At 45.0% G+C, this 18,676-nt stretch overlaps 2 protein-coding genes across 14 annotated transcripts in view; one reads left to right on the forward strand and one right to left on the reverse strand.

The window, feature by feature from the left end:
- Positions 1 to 11,679, forward strand: part of ASB8 (ankyrin repeat and SOCS box containing 8) — a 30,972-nt gene extending 19,293 nt beyond the window's left edge. For 3 of the 10 annotated variants that reach the window (XM_054719128.1, XM_054719130.1, XM_054719129.1), the window contains 3 exons: positions 7,190 to 7,349; positions 8,981 to 9,085; positions 10,856 to 11,679. In XM_054719128.1, coding sequence (XP_054575103.1) covers positions 7,221 to 7,349; positions 8,981 to 9,085; positions 10,856 to 11,488 — 867 coding nt within the window. In that variant the 5' untranslated portion in view covers positions 7,190 to 7,220 and the 3' untranslated portion in view covers positions 11,489 to 11,679. Of the gene's footprint in view, positions 1 to 4,123; positions 4,246 to 4,293; positions 4,311 to 7,185; positions 7,350 to 7,636; positions 7,813 to 8,980; positions 9,086 to 10,855 lie in introns of those variants that run through there. The other 7 variants (XM_028144273.2, XM_054719127.1, XM_008140608.3 and 4 more) reach the window with 6 other exon arrangements.
- Positions 11,680 to 11,765: 86 nt separating this feature from the next.
- The window catches only part of PFKM (phosphofructokinase, muscle), a 44,023-nt gene continuing 37,112 nt past the window's right edge, over positions 11,766 to 18,676 (reverse strand). For 3 of the 4 annotated variants that reach the window (XM_054719125.1, XM_008140607.3, XM_028144264.2), the window contains 6 exons: positions 18,156 to 18,320; positions 17,089 to 17,150; positions 16,746 to 16,857; positions 15,098 to 15,197; positions 14,915 to 15,020; positions 13,950 to 14,467 (listed from right to left, as the gene is read on the reverse strand). In XM_054719125.1, coding sequence (XP_054575100.1) covers positions 14,323 to 14,467; positions 14,915 to 15,020; positions 15,098 to 15,197; positions 16,746 to 16,857; positions 17,089 to 17,150; positions 18,156 to 18,320 — 690 coding nt within the window. In that variant the 3' untranslated portion in view covers positions 13,950 to 14,322. Of the gene's footprint in view, positions 12,082 to 13,949; positions 14,468 to 14,914; positions 15,021 to 15,097; positions 15,198 to 16,745; positions 16,858 to 17,088; positions 17,151 to 18,155; positions 18,321 to 18,676 lie in introns of those variants that run through there. The other variant, XM_054719126.1, reaches the window with a different exon arrangement.

Raw genomic sequence — 18,676 nt, forward strand, 5'->3', positions numbered from 1 at the left:
CTTGAGAAGAGGGTACAGCACAAGTACTGTCTCTTTCTCTGTGTATGAGGAGAGTGGGAACTCAACAGCACAAATAAATTTCTCCCCAAGAAACATCTTCACAGACCCTCTCTCTCTACACTATCTTGATCTCACCATGAAGTAGAACTGTTCTTCAACACTGACTTTTTACATAAAAACTTCATTGAAATAATCATCTTTAATGGCAATTAACCATTTGCAATTCTCTCTCCCAGCCCTTGATAGAAAGGGAATTATCTTTCCATCTTTATCTTCCCTGCCTGCTGAGCACAGACCTTTGAACAAAGTAGGTGCACAGTAAATGTTTGATGAATGGATGAATGAATGGATCTGAACTCTCTTTTGGTTGTGCAGTAGATTCTCAGAAACACTATAAAATAATCTGTATAGACAGCCTATTTTATCACTCCCTGGGAGACTAATCATTCTTATATTTATAACATGCTTGGAGTTTTCCAGAATTTATATACTCTAGCATTTATCAGCCAAGAAATTTTGAGAGATGACACAACACAGGGAAAATGTCATCTTTTTTCAAGGAAGAGATGAATAAATAAACATGAGATAGCTTAGGTTTGTAGAAAAGTGATGCGATGTCAAATCGAACCTCATAAAAAATTGCCTCAAACCCATGAGAACTGCAGATATTGTTTGAGTATTTCATTTCAAAACCCTAAAGCTGGAAAAAAACAACAGAGAAAAAATTAGATTAAAATATTTAGCAAAATGTTAATGTGTTAAACATAGGTGATGGATATAATGAGTTCACCATACTATGCTTTTTAGCTTTTTTGTATGCTTAAACATTTTATCTTTTGTATGACATTAAAAATTGAAGCTGGATATCACCAATGTCTTTACCCTGTTTTAGAAATGAGGAGCCAGAAGAAACAAAAATGTAACAGAAACTATGTAGACTTGGCCATCTTAAAATTAAGCCTTCACAGGTCCCATTAATATACAATATTAGTATTACAACAGCCATAAAGCTGTTCTTATTTGGACTAGGGCAGTGGTCGGCAAACTGCGGCTCTCGAGCCACATGTGGCTCGCGAGCCGCGGTTTGCCGTTCTGTTGACTAATGAGTTTGCTGACCACTGACCTAGAATCTCGATTCCAATAATTACAGGCTGTTTTTGTTCCTTGTGATTAAGCCCCTATCGGATAGTCACTAGGGAATAAAAATATTGGAAGCAGGAATTTTTGCTTAGGAATTAGGTAGATTCAGAATTTATAGAAATAGAAGGATACTTAGAGATTACTTCAGCCTGTGCTCTCACTTTACAAATGAGAATACTGATTCTCCCCTTACCCCCCCCAAATGGAACAAAATAACTATCAATCTCAGAGCCAGGGCAAAAATCTAGGTATTCTATATTATGCTTTTTCTTTCTATCATCCTGGTTGGCACATGACATTGAACAAGAGCTGCCAAAGCATGGAACCTCAGAGAAGGGACGGATGCCACCCTTCAGATGTTCTACTTTCTTGTGCTGAGTCCTTCTGACTCTATCATTTCTGTTGTGTACAGGCAGGGCCTTCTTCTTTTGTGCAGTGGATTCTCTTAGACGAGCAGTAGAGCCACTAGAGCTAGACTTAACAAAATGAAGGCCAGAGAGGCAGTCAACCTCAATAGGTCAGTTGTGTGAAGCTGTGCTCCACTTTGAGAAAGGCATGGGTGGTGCCAGTCAGAGCATCACCTTGATCTGGAGAGAGGAAGACTTAGCAGGCCTGAGCCCACGGTATTTATTACATCGCTGCCTCTCATCTCATTAATTCCCCAGCCAAGGAGGATCTAAAGGGTTCAGGGGAGAATATATCACTGGGGTGTTCATGTGAGTCACACAGTTCTGGACACGAAAATGGGAATTTGAGAGATACTGACTGAAATGAGGTTAGGTCTGGACAGGACATGCAGGTGGTTTGATTTCTCTTATGATCGTCCCTGCTGGTGGTCAGGAAAGACTAAGGTTCTCAGATAACTCCTTTATTTTGGATCAGCATGATCCTATGTCTGGAGGTCTAATGTTCTTTAGGGCCCTAATATACTTTTCTAGGTTAGAAGCAATGGATATAGAATCAAACCATTTCCAGGTCAGTGATTTGATCCAAATGCCTTTTAGCAGTTTGGTGGGTGGGGGTGAGAAACTCTAGCTTCCATAAAGTCTCATTCAAACTTTCCCAAGTAAACCTATGAATTAAAAAACAACAGAGTTAATGTGTAGCTATTACTTCAAAACAAGTCTCCAGACTCACTCCCAGAGGACTGCCCGCACAGAGCTGTCAATGACCCAAACTGCCGTTAATCCTGAGTCTGGAATTGGTGGTTTGCAGGCTGAATGTTGCCTGCTTTTAAAAATAATTCTTTTAAAAAAAAGAAAGAAAAGTTGCAGTCCTAACCAGTTTTGCTCAGTGGATAGAGCGTGGGCCTGCGGACTGAAGGGTCCCAGGTTTGATTCTGGCCAAAGGCACATGCGCGGGTTGCAGGCTCTATCCCCAGTAGGGGGCGTGCAGGAGGCAGCCAATCAATGATTCTCATCATTGATGTTTCTACCTCTCTCTCCCTCTTCTTTCCCCGCTGAAATCAATGAAGAAATATATATTTTTTAAAAAGAAGAAAAAGAAAAGTTGCCAACACTTGCAATTTGGGAGAATTCACTTTTTAAAAATCTGGGGTTTCAGCTTCTTTTATTTATTTTTTAAATATATATTTTATTGATTTTTTACAGAGAGGAAGGGAGAGAGAGAGCTAGAAACATCTATGAGAGAAACATCGATCAGCTGCCTCATGCACACCCCCTACTGGGGATGAGCCCACAACCAAGGTACATGCTCTTGACCGGAATCGAACCTGGGACCCTTCAGTCACAGGCTGACACTCTATCCACTGAGCCAAACTGGTCAGGGCTCAGCTTCTTTTAAATATTAGACAATCTCACCATAGCAGAGTGGAGGAGGTGAGGGACATTTCTGCATGGCAAAACCCTTTTGCGTTTGGAATTCAGAGGAGGCACACAGACTGGGCGTGAGCTTTTCCAGTTCACCACCCCCTCACTGTTGTACATGGATGGTCTGAGCCCTGCTTTACTTTTAAATATTGTTGCTAAGAACAAGCTTTGGCAAGTGGGTGCTGGGGCACTCTTGGTTAAAAAGGCTGCCAGTAGACCACAGCACTGACAGTCTGTGTCGGCTGCTTCACTCTTGTATGCATCACTATACTACGTGCTGCTGGCTTCGAAATGTCTATGCTTTATATGGAAAGCACATCACAGGCATCTGCATCTCTCTTGGTGGGACCTGTTATTATTAGCATGTACCTCTTCTTCAGTCCTCAACATTTGGGCTACTGCACCTCTTCAGTGATGGCGAACCTATGACACGCGTGTCAGCACTGACACGCGTAGCCATTTCTGATGACACGCGGCCGCATGCCGAGAATGAAACATTTGCTGCTCCTGAGGATGAAACATTTGCGACTAGAGTCTTGGAGTTAGTTTTTTCCTCAAAGTGACACACTACCCGAGTTATGCTCAGTTTTTTTGGCGAAGTTTGACACAACAAGCTCAAAAGGTTGCCCATCACACTGTCTTAGGTGGTGGTTTACCTTTGGTATAGCTCCTTCTGAGTGAGGGCTGACAATATTCAGGAGGGTTCCGAGGAGCATAAATGCGTTCCAATATTATGAATAATTCTGGAAGCCTCTTTTATTAGCCAAAGACACTTCTTACTAACTGGTCAGTCTCCTAGACAGCTGAGCTAGTGTGGCGACTTGGGGAATAATCTGGGAACGAGGTGCTCAGGACTGATCACGGATGGAGCAGTGGGAGGCAGCGGGGGGCATGGATGGATCCACTGCAGGCCACAGCTAGGCAGGTGCGGCCCCACAGAGTGGGTCCAACAGCCAGTGAATGAGCTTGTCCCCACCGCGGTGGACCGGCGGCGGAGGAACCGAGCCCCGCGGCTGCGGCCTTAAGCGCCACATTGCGCCTGCGCGCAAAGCCTCTGGACCAGCAGAGAGAGCGGCGGGTGCTTTAGGCCTGGGAAGGACCGGTGCTTCACGAGTCTGCGCAGGCGCGGCCCGCCTACGGACCCTGGTCGGTGCGCAGGCGCTCTCCTAGTCGCTCTTTAAGTCCTGTAAACAGGGGAGCCCTCTGGTGACAACTTCTGCTTCCGGGTCACTCCTTGACAGCCGCTCTCACGACCCAGCTCAACCCCCCCGGTTCGGTGAGTGCGGCCCTCGCTGCGGGAATGCTTGCATCCAGGTTCCCTAACCCGGGGCGCCAAGCCCGGTAACGCTTCCTCCACTCTCCGCTCGGGGTCCGCGAGCCCTCGAGCCTGAGATCTCGTCCCGGCCTCTGGGAGACCAGGGAGGGGGTTGGTCTGCCTCTGGGGCTCCCGCGGCTCCGTTTATGCGACCCCCTCAAAGTACCGACTCCAGGAGACCTGCCAGGCTTGCTGCAGTTTGAGGGGAAGACCTGCGGGAAGTGACACCTCACGTCCTCGCATTTCGTACCCTTACCCTCCGCCCGCTAGTCTCGGCGAGACTAAGCTGCCGCGAGCCCTTCCCCAGCAGGTGCGGCAGGGTTGGGGGTTCCTCTGGCTGGGCCGAGGGTCTCCCCTCCCCGTGGAAGCACCAGAGCTATGAAGTGTCGCCTCCGACTTCGCTTCTAGCTTCGCAATAAAACCCCCTTGGTGTTTTCTCTGGATCTGAAGTGAAAGTAAATGGGGGAAGAGGGCTTTCAGCTCCAGGGGAGAAAAGGAGTCACTTGGGGGTCAGACCGTGCATGGCTGCTGACTGGAGATAGGTCGCGTTTAGATTTCCGGGACCCTTCCTGACAGTGAATGTTGTCAGTGTGCCCCGGAGTTTCACTCTTCACCAGGAACTTGGAGGCAGCAGCAGAGAACCCCTGGTCATATTCTGAGTTAGGAGTTCCATGAGCACCCCCCACAATGATTGCAGGGTTTATTTAGCATCTTCAGATGATCATGCCCCAGAATCGGTTAACAGGACCACTCGGTGTAAGCCTTCCACTTCAGATGCTCTGTCTTCTGTCCCCATTCTTTGAATCTCTGATTCAAATGCACCTCTGCGCTTTCCTTGCAACAAAGAAATATAAGATACTGACCCTTGTCTCTGAGGAGTTTAGCGGCTGTTGGACAGATTATGCTAATTCTAAACTATCTAGAAATTTTAGAGAGACATATAAACAAGTGTGTAAGCTTATTCATAATAACATAGGGGAGAAGAATTCCCAATTTGAATCATTGGTACCTATGAATTGAATAATTTTAACTTGCATTCTATTAATTATCACTGTATATATTTAAACAGAAATGGCTAGTGATTAGCAAAATAGAAACTATTAGCGTTTGTAGTATGTTACATAATGTATGAGGGGATACTCTATCACAAAAAGCAAAAATGATATAATATGAAATGACCAAAATAATTTTAGGATTTTTCCCTTAGTAATCATCATATGCATAATGTTGTTTAATTACAAGTCTTGAATTTTTTTAAGATCCAAAGTAATAAGCTTTACATTGGTTCAACAAATATTTATTGAGAACCTATCATGTGCCAGGCACTATTGAAAATAAGATTATATTTACCCCCAAGGAACTTATAGTTTAACTAGTGCATGAATTTGTGCATGGGTGGGGTCCCTCAGCCTGGCCAGCAATCTGGCCGACTGGGGCCTGCTGGCCAGGGGGAGGGACTGCAGGAGGTTGGCCAACCAAGCGTGGTTGGCTAACCAAGGGTGGTTGGCTGTGGAAGCATCTGCCGCCTGGTGGTCAGTGTGTCGTCATAGCGACTGGTTGATTGGTCATTCATGCTTAGGCTTTTATATATAGAGATAACAGATTCTAAATAGTTACACATAGAGGGCTGATACTACATACTATATTTTCTCTACAGATTTTGATATATGCTTGACATATACAGCCAAAACTTTGATCATTGTTGAATTTACAAATATTACATTATTTTCTTCTTCCATCCTAGAATTGTCCTGTGGTCTCAATATATATTTGCCCAAATCTATTTCTCAGTTGTCACAAATGGCCAGTTACTAAAATTTTTAATTCATTTTGCACTCAAATCTGCTTCTTTCCCTATAATTGTGTGTCATTGGTGCAAACTTTGGATTCTTTTCTAATTTAATATAATTGACTCCAGAGTTGTACTTTTACGTTTCTTTCTTATTTTAGAATATTACCTCAAATATTTCCCATTTTTTCTTTGTTAAAAACATTTTAAACTGTTTCACAAAAACTTTGTCATTAACAAAATGTAGTTGTTCCGAAGTCTTTTCCCTCTCTCCTCACAGATAATAATCACTTCCATGCCCTTTGGTCAATCAACCAATATTTATTAAATACCTACTTTTTGCAAGTCTCTGTGGATAGCCTTCCATGGGCAAAAAAGTGGAAGACAAAGGCCTTGCCTTCCAATTGATTACAATTTCTTTTCTTTTTTAAAAAAGAGGGCTCCTCTGGAGGGAGAGATAGAAACATCAGTGATGAGGGAGAATCATTGATTGGCTGCCTCCTGTATGCCCCCAACTGGGGATCAAACCAGCAACCTGGGCATGTGCCCTCACCGGGAGTTGAACCCATGACCTTCTGGTTCATAGGTCAGTGCTCAATAAAAACCCCTTGGTGTTTTCTCTGGATCTGAAGTGAAAGTAAACAGGGGCTGGGCTGATTACAATTTAGATGGAGAAAACATATGACTATAACTATACTTCAAAGCCAAACATTTCAAATACCCTAAAGGTGGTGCTGATAATAAAGACCACAAAATTCAGAGGAGGAAAAGAATGTTTTGTGGCATCTTTAGACTTTAAAAAAATCCCCTTCCTTGTGTACACTTGTTTCAAATCACACAGAACTCCATGGGATTCTTGGGAAAATCTTGTGCTAGGCTAGGTCAGAGAGTAGAACTGAGGTTCTAATGGTCAGGTCATTTGTGTCCAGGTTTATCCAGCTCCCTAAGCAATTGTTATTAATTTCTTTCTTTAGATTAAGAGAAAATTATATTAACTAATCATTGATCTCTTTGAAATCTGCTTTTAGTATTGGGAAGGCCTCAGAGGACTCCTACCCCTAAGAACAGGTAGCTCAGTGATACTGTGTATGCCTAAAACTTCTTTGTTTCAGGCAGTTTGGAGCATGTGAACAAACCCTGAGCCTTGATGAGTTCCAGTATGTGGTATATTATGCAGAGCATTCAGAGCAAATACTCTCTGTCAGAGCGCTTAATCCGAACAATTGCTGCCATTCGTTCCTTCCCACATGATAATGTAGAGGACCTCATCAGAGGGGTGAGTGTGCTGTATTGACACAGAGTCCTTGGGGAGGTGAAAGTTCCTGGGAAATCCTAATAGATTACAGATTTGCAGCTTTGACTCAGCTCAAGATCACAAAGTAATTTTTCAGTATTTTTAAATGTAGTAATTTGACCATTGAAATATATTTTCCCTATTTTTTGCTTCTCTTCCCTTCTCCTTTTCACTTTGAGCATCTGATATTTTCCTTCAGAAAATATGTTCTAGATAACCCTGGTCTCATGTTTTTTGTGAAATCCCTGTCTGGATCTGGTGTCTTTCAGATCCAGCAAGCTCAAAGTCTTCTACACATGTACTAAGGGAGGAAGGAGACCAGCAAAGCAGAAGTGGTTTTCAAATCTTTGTGTTTTATGATTACATGGAGAGATATCACCTGCCTTCTAACAACAGCTACCACTTCTAGTTCTGTAAAGAATAGTATCAACCCCCAAAATACATGGTAATTTTTGACTTAAGAAAATACCTTAATATCTGATATTTAACCACTACTGTTCAATAATTCATGACTAGTATATCCTAGAAGGTCTCTGATACCTTTTTCTGCATATTATTCCTGTTGAAGAGAAGTTACAGCGTAATTTTAAAAAATATATATTTTTATTGATTTCAGAAAGGAAGGGAGAGGGAGAGAGAGCCGGAAACATCATGATGAGAATCATTGATCAGCTGCCTCCTGCATGCCCCCTACTGGGATCAAGCCTGCAACCTGGGCATGTGCCCTTGATGGGAATGGAACCTGGGACCCTTTAGTCCACAGGTCAACACTCTATCCACTGAGACAAACCGGCTAGGGCTACAGTGTAATTTTTGATCACTAGAAAATGTATCCAGATGGTTACTTCTGTACATTCTTTTTAACAACTTTAGAATCCTTACTTACAGCCTAGAGCTCTGTAGCTGCTTCAGAGTTGTGTGGCACAGCAGTGAGAAGAAAAAGTCATACGGTGTTAGCAGCAAAAGTGGTATCCGAAGGCTCCACAGTAGAAACGTTGTCACGTTCTAATTCTAGCTCTGCTGCTGAGTCATTCAGTGACTTTGGTTTGACTGTAGTATCTCCATCTCCTGGATCAGATTTAGGGGGGGAAAAAAGTACCAGCAGGGCTAGATGGCAAAGAATGCTGACACTAAGAGGCTACTTTGAAAATGTTTGTAAACAAAAAGATGTTAAGGTGACCTTACTATTAGTGATGGTCATCTGTTGAATGGCAAAAAGAGCATGCTCGGTTCTGCTGGCTTCAGTCTGACTTCCTGACTTTTTCAGAGCTTAGTGCTCATAGAAAGCTTTTCCAGCTTTCCTGCCTGCTGATGAGGTTCCCACCGCTTTTACATATCAGCTTATGTCCTCAGTGATGTCCAAATGACCTGGCAGGCTCTCTTGTGGAGAAAATAACTTTATTTAAGGAATTGACAGTCCCTTTTATTCATAGTCAGTGTGTTTGTTTGGTTTGTATATTAGCAATATTATTTAATAGGAATAGAAACTGGGACCACTAGTCTGTTTACAGTTGAGTTAGAACCCTCTTCTTCCCCCTGGACTCAGTTCTGAGTTCTGTCCTGCTTGATGAGCCAGAGCTGAGCACACTGACTGAAGTTGCCCTCTGCCGTAGGGAGCTGATGTGAACTGCACCCATGGCACGCTGAAGCCTTTGCACTGTGCCTGCATGGTGTCCGATGCCGACTGCGTGGAGTTACTCCTGGAAAAGGGAGCTGAGGTAATGTTCTTAACACTGTCACATTAATGGTTTACTAAAACTGGAGCTTCGCATTTTCTTAAAATTTATCTCTTCTCCCATCTCTTCCCACCTTCTAGCTCCTGGTAATATTGGCATAGCCAATATGAAAGCAAAATGCCATGGCAAATATATACAGTCATCCTAAGGATTTCAGTCCTTTGACTTCCTTTTTAAAGTTGTCCAGAAAGAAGGAATCTTATCTCCCCTTTCTCTCCCAGCCTTCCTTCTGGAGTTGTTCATACTTCCATTTAACCCTTTTACTGCCTATTGACTGTCCAAGCGCGTAAGGGCAGAGGTCCCTGGACTCTGATTAAATCTAAACCACGTGAGACCTGCTGCTACCAGACGTGCATTCTTAATATCAGTCACTGGGAGATACATGTCAGTTAGCAATCCCTTCTTCAATATTGGGTTATTTGTGCTATTTCTGCCTACCAATTATTTTCTGGTTTAGTATATCTTGCTTCTGTAAAAACCATAGTTTAATTTATGTTGGCATTAGCAAGAAGCAGCATAGTATACTGAGTGATTAAAAGAATAGCCTCTAGAGCAGGACTTCATGGATTTGAATTCTAGCTGTCACTTCTTCCTGCTGTGTGACCTTGAACAAGTTACTTAACCTTTCTTTACCTTAGTTTCCCCACCTGTAAAATGGGGATGACAATGGTATCTTCTTTATAAGGTTGTAAAGTATTTAGAACACTGGCATGTAATAATTGCTAACTGCTTGTTAAATAATTATATAAGCAGTTTGACTCGTGGTGAGCTATCTTAACGTGCACATGCAGAGGCACTAATTTGAATCAGACATGCCATGAAACTGGTGTGCAGGCTCCAAACACACTAATCAGTAAGCCTAAAGGGCAGCCCCAGCATCTGATCTCCACACAGCTATGCTGTTCTCTACTGTCATTATATTTTCCATAACCTTTTTTTTTTGTCAATCCTCACCCCAGGATATTTTCCCATTGATTCTTAGAGAGAGTGGAAGGGACGGGGAGGGACACAGAGAGAGAAACATTGATGAGAGAGGGACACATCGATTGGTTGCCTCCTGCACACCCCCCAGCTGGGGCCAGGGATCAAGCCTGCAATCAAGGTACATGCCCTTGACTGGAACGGAACCCAGGACCCTTCAGTCCATGGGCCAATGTTCTATCCACTGAGCCAAAATGGCTAGGGCTCCATAACACTTTTGTGAGTGACCCTGAAATGAAAGCCAGTGATTAATGTCAGTGATGAAAATGAAAATATCTTGGAGGAGAAAAAGAGAGTTTTTAGCTAAATACAAGGTTGAACTCAGTTTAAATGTTTCAGTTTTTCTTTATTGCATATAGGGGAAAGGAGGGGCAGAGGGGGAGACAGAGAGAGAGAGACATCGACATTGAGTAGTTGCCTCTAACCACTGAACCATACTAGCCAGGGCATATCTTCTCTTTCTTTAGCCCTTATTCTGTGGTAGAGATTCTAGAGAATAATAAATGAGAATAGCAGCAAGCACCTAAAGAACGCAGGCCAGCCAGGAAGTGCACATAATAGTGTTGCTTGGGACAGTTCTTTTCCTATTTGCTCCTAAGCTCCTGTGATATCTCTACCTTAATCACCAAGACCCCCCTCCTGGGAATTGCTTGTTGACCCTCTTGTTCAGAACATTACAAGCAAAGGTAGTGGATAAACATGCACGCTTCTTTGCCCACCTATCGTCTTCAGTAGTCCATCTACCGTAATATAGTTCCTCCCTCTCTTCAGGTGAATGCCCTGGATGGTTACAACCGAACAGCCCTCCACTATGCAGCTGAGAAGGATGAGGCTTGTGTGGAGGTCCTGTTGGAGTATGGTGCAAACCCCAATGCACTGGATGGCAACCGCGACACCCCCCTTCACTGGGCAGCCTTTAAGAACAATGCTGACTGTGTGCGGGCCCTCCTAGAGAGTGGGGCCTCTGTCAATGCCCTGGATTACAACAATGATACCCCACTCAGCTGGGCTGCCATGAAGGGAAATCTTGAGAGCGTCAGCATCCTTCTTGATTATGGTGCAGAGGTCAGAGTCATCAACCTAAAAGGCCAGACACCCATCTCCCGCCTGGTGGCTCTGCTAGTCAGGGGACTTGGAACTGAGAAAGAGGACTCTTGCTTTGAGCTCCTCCACAGGGCTGTTGGACACTTTGAATTAAGGAAAAATGGCACCATGCCACGAGAAGTGGCCAGAGACCAGCAGCTATGTGAAAAACTGACTGTTCTGTGCTCAGCCCCAGGAACTCTAAAAACACTCTCTCGCTATGCTGTGCGCCGTAGCCTGGGACTCCAGTATCTGCCAGATGCAGTGAAGGGCCTTCCCCTGCCAGCTTCTCTGAAGGAATACCTGTTACTCGTAGAATAGCCTGGAGAAGACATTTGCACCATCACACAGGCAACTCTGGGTGAGGTTTTCCCTGCGCTGCTGTCTCTGTCTTGGAAAACAGGAAAAGCAGCTGTTCCTGTTGTGTTGTTTATATTTTGAGGCAACATGTCACAACAGTAACCTCCTCTCCCCAAACCAAGCAACCAAACAACAAGAAAAAGATCTCTCGCTTTTGTCTTCTGTTTACTTACTATATTGCACCCTGTGAAGAGGTCTCCCATCTCTCCTCCTCTTTAGGGAAAAAGCCAACAGTGCAATCTAATTTTCTCTAGGAAGATGAAAAGTACAAAGTACTCAAAGAATGTGTGTTTGGTTTTCCTTTGGGGACATAATTAACAGTTTGGAACAATCCTCTAGAAGCATTTTAATTGATCTGTGAAGAAGTTTAAGAAAATTCCATCTAACATTTGCCCAAAGATGAAGGTATTACATAGCCTCAAGTAGTGTGCAGATGGGGAACTGGGCTGGACGGTATCCCTAGAGTGTTACCTCATGGGGCATTCGGAAGGGACTGGCCCCCTTTCTCACCATCAAAAGAAACAGCAGTCTTTGCCTCTTTTCCATGGTTGTGCCTAAGGATTACAATAATTCAGCAATATTATTTCAGAAAGATTGTCTCACTGCTTCCCACATAGGATAGCAGGTTCTAAGCAATCCTAAGAACTTTCTTCTACTGCAGTTCTTTCTCTTCCTGAAAGCCAGCTGCTCTAATGGCTTAGCAGGCGTTTCCAGCACCATAGGCGGAGGTGTTTGCTGTAGTAGGAGAGGAGCTGGGCTGCCTTTCCCCGCGGGTCTTCCTCATCCCCTATATGAAGCTCACTTTGCTAAGGGCTTGAAATTATTTTTCTTTCATTTGTTTTGGAAAATTGGCTCTTTACTGATCTAAACAAGACATTGGTAGAGGGGATGGAGTTGGGGCTGGGGGAAGAGCATTATAGGAGTCTCTTTGGAGATGGCCCATCTACCCAAAAAAGATCTGTTTTAGTGAATAATGCTTAGTCAACAATACTCCTTTCCATGTCCCTAAACTAGATCAACTTATTATTATTTTTTAATTGATTTCAGAGAGGAAGAGAGAGATAGAAACATCAATGATGAGAATAGTTGATTGGTTGCCTCTTACACACCCTCTACTGGGGACAGAGCCCGCAACTCGGGCATGTACCCTTTACCGGAATAAAAACCTGGGATCTTCAGTCCAAAGGCCAACACTCTATCCACTGAGCCAAATCAGCTAGGGCTAGATCAAGTTATTATTGGTCTTAGATGACCTGTATGCAAATTTGAAAAACCTTTAAAAAAAAAACAACAATTGGGAACTACAAATAAAAATGAACAATCTGCTGACTTAGCTAATTTGAAAAAGTATATCTGCTTTTGCTCTTTTGCTATTGGTGTTTTTGCTTCCTTAAAAAATAAACAGTTCTGAAAGTAACTGGCAATTTCTGCTGTTCTTACTTTTCTCCACATTATTTAATCACCCTGAACTCATCTCTGAAATGGGGCTGTCACCCTCCCCTCATAGGCTATTTTGAGGATTCAGTGATAACAATGCTGGATATTTGTTGTTAGTTCTTGTATAAAGAGCATTTGGCTGCTTTAATTCTGGACTGTGACACGACTTCTCAGTCGCTACATCTAGATAATTTTTTAGATTAAAGAAGTAATACTTTGGACAGCCAGCAAAACTGATTTATTAGATATAATTCCTTCCTCCACCCTTGTAAGCCTGAACCTCCTTCCTGCTTCACCAAGCAGGTGAGGAAACTGAGTTGGGAGGAATATGTTTGCCTGTGCTGAGAGCCAGGATCTGGTCATTGGAGGCTAAGCTTAAACCAGGGCATCATCCTGACCATTTGGGGTATAATTTGTAGTCCCAATCCCGAAGACCGACTGCATTACGTGGGCACGTGGCTAATAAGGAAGAAGAAGCTGTTGTTATGGGACAGAAAACAAATTTAGTTGAATAAGAATGGACATCTTTCCAAAACAGTATTGCAACCAAATCAAGTCCCAGATTAGCTGTCTGAATTTCCCAAGTTTTCCAAATATACATGTCTCCCCACAAATGGAGTCTGTCTCTCATCCAGGAAGGAGTACAGGGGAATAGTTAAAAAGGGAGAACCCTGGGTTGTCAGTGGAGGAGTAGAGATCATGGGATGGCTGGGGAAAAGCAACTCTGGGTAATGGGTATATGATCAAAAAGAGAAGCACAGCTTTAGCTTAAGGGAGTCGAGCATCGTACTGACTGCAGAAGCAGCTAGTGCGGAAGAAGGTGAGGACCAGTGTACTATGTTCAAGGACCTTGTGTACAAAGCCAGGAGATGCTGCAAAAGCCCATGGGCTGTTCCCGTGGGCTGCATTTCCCATGTGTCCTGTCCGGGCAGAGTCTGGTAGTGCTATGCTCTACTTGTGAAGATGACAGCAGGAGATCCAAAAGCACAGTGACCAGTTGGCATTTATTAGTGTAGTTATTGTTTGTCACTGCAGCAAACACAGTTGAGGAACCAAGACTTTGTTATCACAAAGGAATAAATAAAGCTTATTTTTAGGAAAATTCTAACCGAGTAACTGAAATCTAGCAGTAGAGGAGCCCAGCCCGTGTGATGGATGAAGCTGGGGTAGAAGTCTTGATAAATTCTACCTAAAAGGAGCTTTCACTCATTGCCCCCCAGCCAGAGCTGATCTTGGCTGCAGTTAGAGAATAAAAGGAAACCTAATGAAAAATGAGCTAAAACACTTGAGAATGTGAGATCTATCAGGGGGTGAGCTGACCATGATGAGACGATCCATTCCCCTCACTCCAAAGGTGTTTACACAGGAGCTTCTCCAGACCGCTTCCGACTGATGTGCTCCAGGTGCGCATGCTCTGAGGTATCCAGGTCAATCTCATATTTGGCTAGGATTTTGAGGAGGGGCCTCAGCTTCAGCCACCACTGTTCCTTGGGGATGCGGTGCCTACAAAGGAATGAGGTAGATCAGGGGTGGGGAGTGTCCGGCCCGCAGACTGTATAAGGCCCACGAAGTCACTTGGTCTGGCCCTGCCAAGGCATTAGGGTGAGTTAATTAAATGTTTGGCCAAATATAGCAGGCTAATTTTTAAAATGATAATTTTGTATGGCCCATGAATGATGTTATCAATATCCAAATGGCCCTTGACAGAAAAAAGGTTCCCTACCCCTGAGGTAGGTGATGATTTAATCTTTTAGCAGGACAGTCAACTATCAAATGCTTATGGGAAGACGTTGAGCAAAAGAGGCTGGATTTAGGGCATGGGCATCGGGTCCTAGGTACAGCTACAAGATGTTGCTCCTAAGAGAAAAACTGAAGGCAGTGAGCAGACCCGGAAAAGTAGATCTTGAAACTACCAGGGAGGGAATCACTGCAGGAAGCAGAGGTACTCACTCAAAATCGGTCTGGTCCTTCAGCTCAGTCACTGGTTGAAAGACCAGGGCTCTCTTCCGCATCCCTAGAACGCAGCCCGAGTCTGGAGTATTGGCAAAAATCCGTCCTGAAATAAGGGATGGTCAGTCAGCTTCTATACTGGGGAGTCTCTTCGGAGGGGCCTTACCCTCTTACCCCACCTACCATTACGGTAACTCTCTTTGATTTTCCCAGTCATCCAGTTCATGGCCTTGGCACCCATCTTAGTGGCAAAATTCCTGTCAAATGGAGTTGGGCTCCCACCCTAGAAAAAGAATCATAAAAATTAGAGGGAAGGGCTCTAAGCAGCAGAGATATCTGAAAACAGAGAAAAAGGAAAGAATGGACTCAGGTTACTGCCAGAAACAGAAATCTAGAAATATAATTATGAAAGGAAATCCTGAGATAGTTCTGGGAACCAGGGAGAGCTGGCCAGGAATATTTGGCCACTTGTCAGGTATAAGAGTTACTAATTAGGTAAAGGGATGACCGGTGTCACAATGGCCTCTCCTAGCTCCACAACTTCCAGATCCTGTTCATGTACTTCTAGTCTCATTGGCCACTCGGTCACTTCCCTCCCCCTCTTCAACCTAGCAGCTTTTGTCAGTCATCATCATCGATGACATTGAAGTGTTCCTTATAGCCCAGTCTGGATGCTCTTGGTAGCACCTTAGAATAATATAAAACACTAGAGGCCCGATGCATGAAATCCATGCAAGAGTAGGCCTTCCACACCCCCGCTGCCGGCACCAGCTTCCCTCTGGCACCCAGGACCCAGGCTTCCCTCCGGCCACTGGCAGGCACCCGGGACCCAGGCTTCCCTCACAGTCCCAACTTTGTCTGGAAAGTCATCCGGAAGGACGTCCAGAAGGACATCCAGTCTAATTAGCATATTACACTTTTATTATTATAGATGTAGATTTTTTTCTGAACTAAGAGAAAGTAGGTTGGAAAGTGGGAAGGAAAAACAGGAACGAGGTCTTCATACTTTCATGTAATAGTACCCCATTCCTGCAGGTACTCATTCAAACTGAGATACTGGGAATTCATCTGTGGGTAGAGGAAGGTCAAAGGGCAATGCTTAGATAGCATCAACTGGGGACATTTGGGATGGGGGAGGTCTCAGACCACTAGTACTGTAAGTGAGTGAGGCCTACCTTGGGTGGGGATTGAATGTGGGGATTGGATGTGGGTGGTAGAAAGGAATTCCTTTTCCCTTGAAACCCAGTTAGTGGAGATGGAGCCCAACAGCAGCAAGGTGCCTGTACTCCTATTCCACAGGCTCCGTATGAAATGGTGTGGAGGGAAGAACAATGGCTGAGGCTCATTCAGGCTCTCATCCAAGCTTAATGAATAGCCCTGAAAAAAATATTTCTCCTCTCTGGGCCTCATTTTTTTCATTGCAATCAGTGGTTCTCAACTGGAGACAATTTTACCCTCCAGGGGACATTGACAGATTTTACTTGTGATAACTTGGGGTGGCCGTGCTACTGGTGTCTCATGGGTAGAGTCCAGGGATGCTGTTAAACTGTCCTACAATGCACAGAACAGCCACTACGACAAAGAATTATCCTGCCCCAAATTGCAATAGTGCCGAGGTTGAGAAACCCTGCCCTAAATGAAGAGGATGGGCCACATGATCTCTAAGGCCATTTCCAGGGTAAAGATGGTTTGGTTCTATGACTGTAAAAGACTGTAGGCTCATGCTCTCCGTGGCACCGACAGCCTCCAGCAGGTCAGAGGCCAGCGGGAGCCTCAAGGCTGGGAGGGTATGGTTGTCTGGTGAAGGGCATGACTGGGGCGTCTTCCCTACCTGCTGCATGTGGCCAAGCACATTCTTCCTGCTGTCGAAGATGCCCTTCCCCTCCTCAGAGTACAGGTTGAAAATGAAGTCAGTAGTATAATTCTCATTGCACTTCTCATTCCTGCCAGGTAGAGACCAAATGCCCATGACTTTGGTTGTAATCCCCACCCCAGCACCCCCTTTCCGCCTCTGCAGGCTCTGTTCTGCCCTCTGCTATCTCCTCCCATGATTCAGCTTCCCTCCCTTTGTATCCAGATTCCTCAGTGTCCCAACCATGGACCCGTTCTGTGGGCTAGGGCCAACGCCTGGCTATTTTCTCTCTTCAGTTAGGAGCAAACCGTGGAGGAGGTACCTTAACACCAAGCCCCTTTTCACAGTTGTTTTCATCTTTTGCACCAGATGTTCAACATTCGCCTAAAAAAATGAAGCAGTAAATCCTAAGTCTGTGGGAGTGGATAAGGTCGGGCAAGTGCAGAGACCTCTTCCCCACCAGGCTTCTCCCAGAGGGAACTGGGCCTGATCCCTTTATGAAGTTCAGGGCAGACTGAAATTTAAATGAAGACCGCAAGTGAGACAGGCAGAGGAAGAAGCTGGAGACAGCCGTGGTGACTGCCAGTTTTAGCCCCCTCGTAACCCCTCTCCTTCTCCCTTCCCAGGGGTTTCTGGTTCCCTCGGAGGGCTGACTCTGCTCTCACGTCAGTCTTTACATGAGTTGCTTGTATGTACAGCAGTGATTCACCTGGGAGGAACCTGTTCCTTCGCTTGGGCTTTGAGTTGGGGGTAGGAGAGAAAAAGTCCCTCCCTCCACTCCTGCCGGGGGCTGGCTGCAGTCTTGGATTAGGGAACTCCTTCAGTATCCACTGTGTGGCTCTTTTTTTCCTCCAGGGAACTGGGATCTTGGAAAGTAAGGGTCATATGGTCCCTCTGAGAGAGAGGAGTCAGAGCCTCACCCTGGAGGTGAACGGGCATCCCCTTCTCAAAACTGGAATGAGAAGAGCCCACGTTGGTAGCAAGGGAAATTGGGAAGGGCAGTGCGATGTAGTAGAAAGGTCACCAACTTTCTCAATCAGTTATGAGTTGAGAAAATTTTTTAACCTCTCTAAACCTTTCCCGTCTGTAATATGAAGATAGTATCGTCTTAGCATGTCTGTTGTGAAAATAAAAGGAAAAACACACATAAAGGTCCGAGCAGCATGCCCTCCTTCTAAATGAATGCCCCAACAGTAGGCGCTGTGGTCGTGTACGTGAGGTCACACCAAGGAAGGCCTGCGCAGTGCTCTCTCTAGTCTCCTCGCAGGACTCCCAGACCAATCCGCTCTGTCCTCATCCTGAGCGCTCTCAGCTCAGGTCGCTGTGGGGACGGTGGGGACAGACCGGGGCAGGGGAGAGCCACCTAGCAGGCTCTGGGTGGCTGTCTACCTGCAGGTCTCGAATGGTGAAGGGCTCCTCAAAAATGTAGGCGGCATCAGCCCCAGCTGCCAGTCCTGCCATGGTGGCCAGGTAGCCGCAGTAGCCACCCATAGTTTCAATGATAAACACCCGACGCTTGGTGCCTGCTGCTGACTGCTTGATGCGGTCACAGGTCTGCAAAGACAAAGGGTCATAGAAAGACACGGTCAGGGAATCTGATTCTTGTCACTTCCGTGGCCCTGCTCGTAACCTAACCCTGGAACTATCTCCTCCCCGGGCACCTTAGGTTCCTGCCTTCAGGACGGCAGGCACACTTGCCGCGCTCACTGCAGAGCTACCCTTCCTGTTGCTCAGAGCACGGAAATTAGGCTGTGGCCTCAGAAAGGAAAAAAAAAACTTTTGGTATCAGAGTCTTGACACATTTCTTGGTCAGAGGACTCACAGATGAGGAGAATAAACACCTATGAATGGTTACATAGTCTGTGCAAATGCCCGGACTTGAAGAAGCATTTTTCAAATACTGCCACTTG

Source organism: Eptesicus fuscus, chromosome 7 (assembly GCF_027574615.1).
Source record: "Eptesicus fuscus isolate TK198812 chromosome 7, DD_ASM_mEF_20220401, whole genome shotgun sequence".
NCBI lineage: Eukaryota > Metazoa > Chordata > Mammalia > Chiroptera > Vespertilionidae > Eptesicus > Eptesicus fuscus.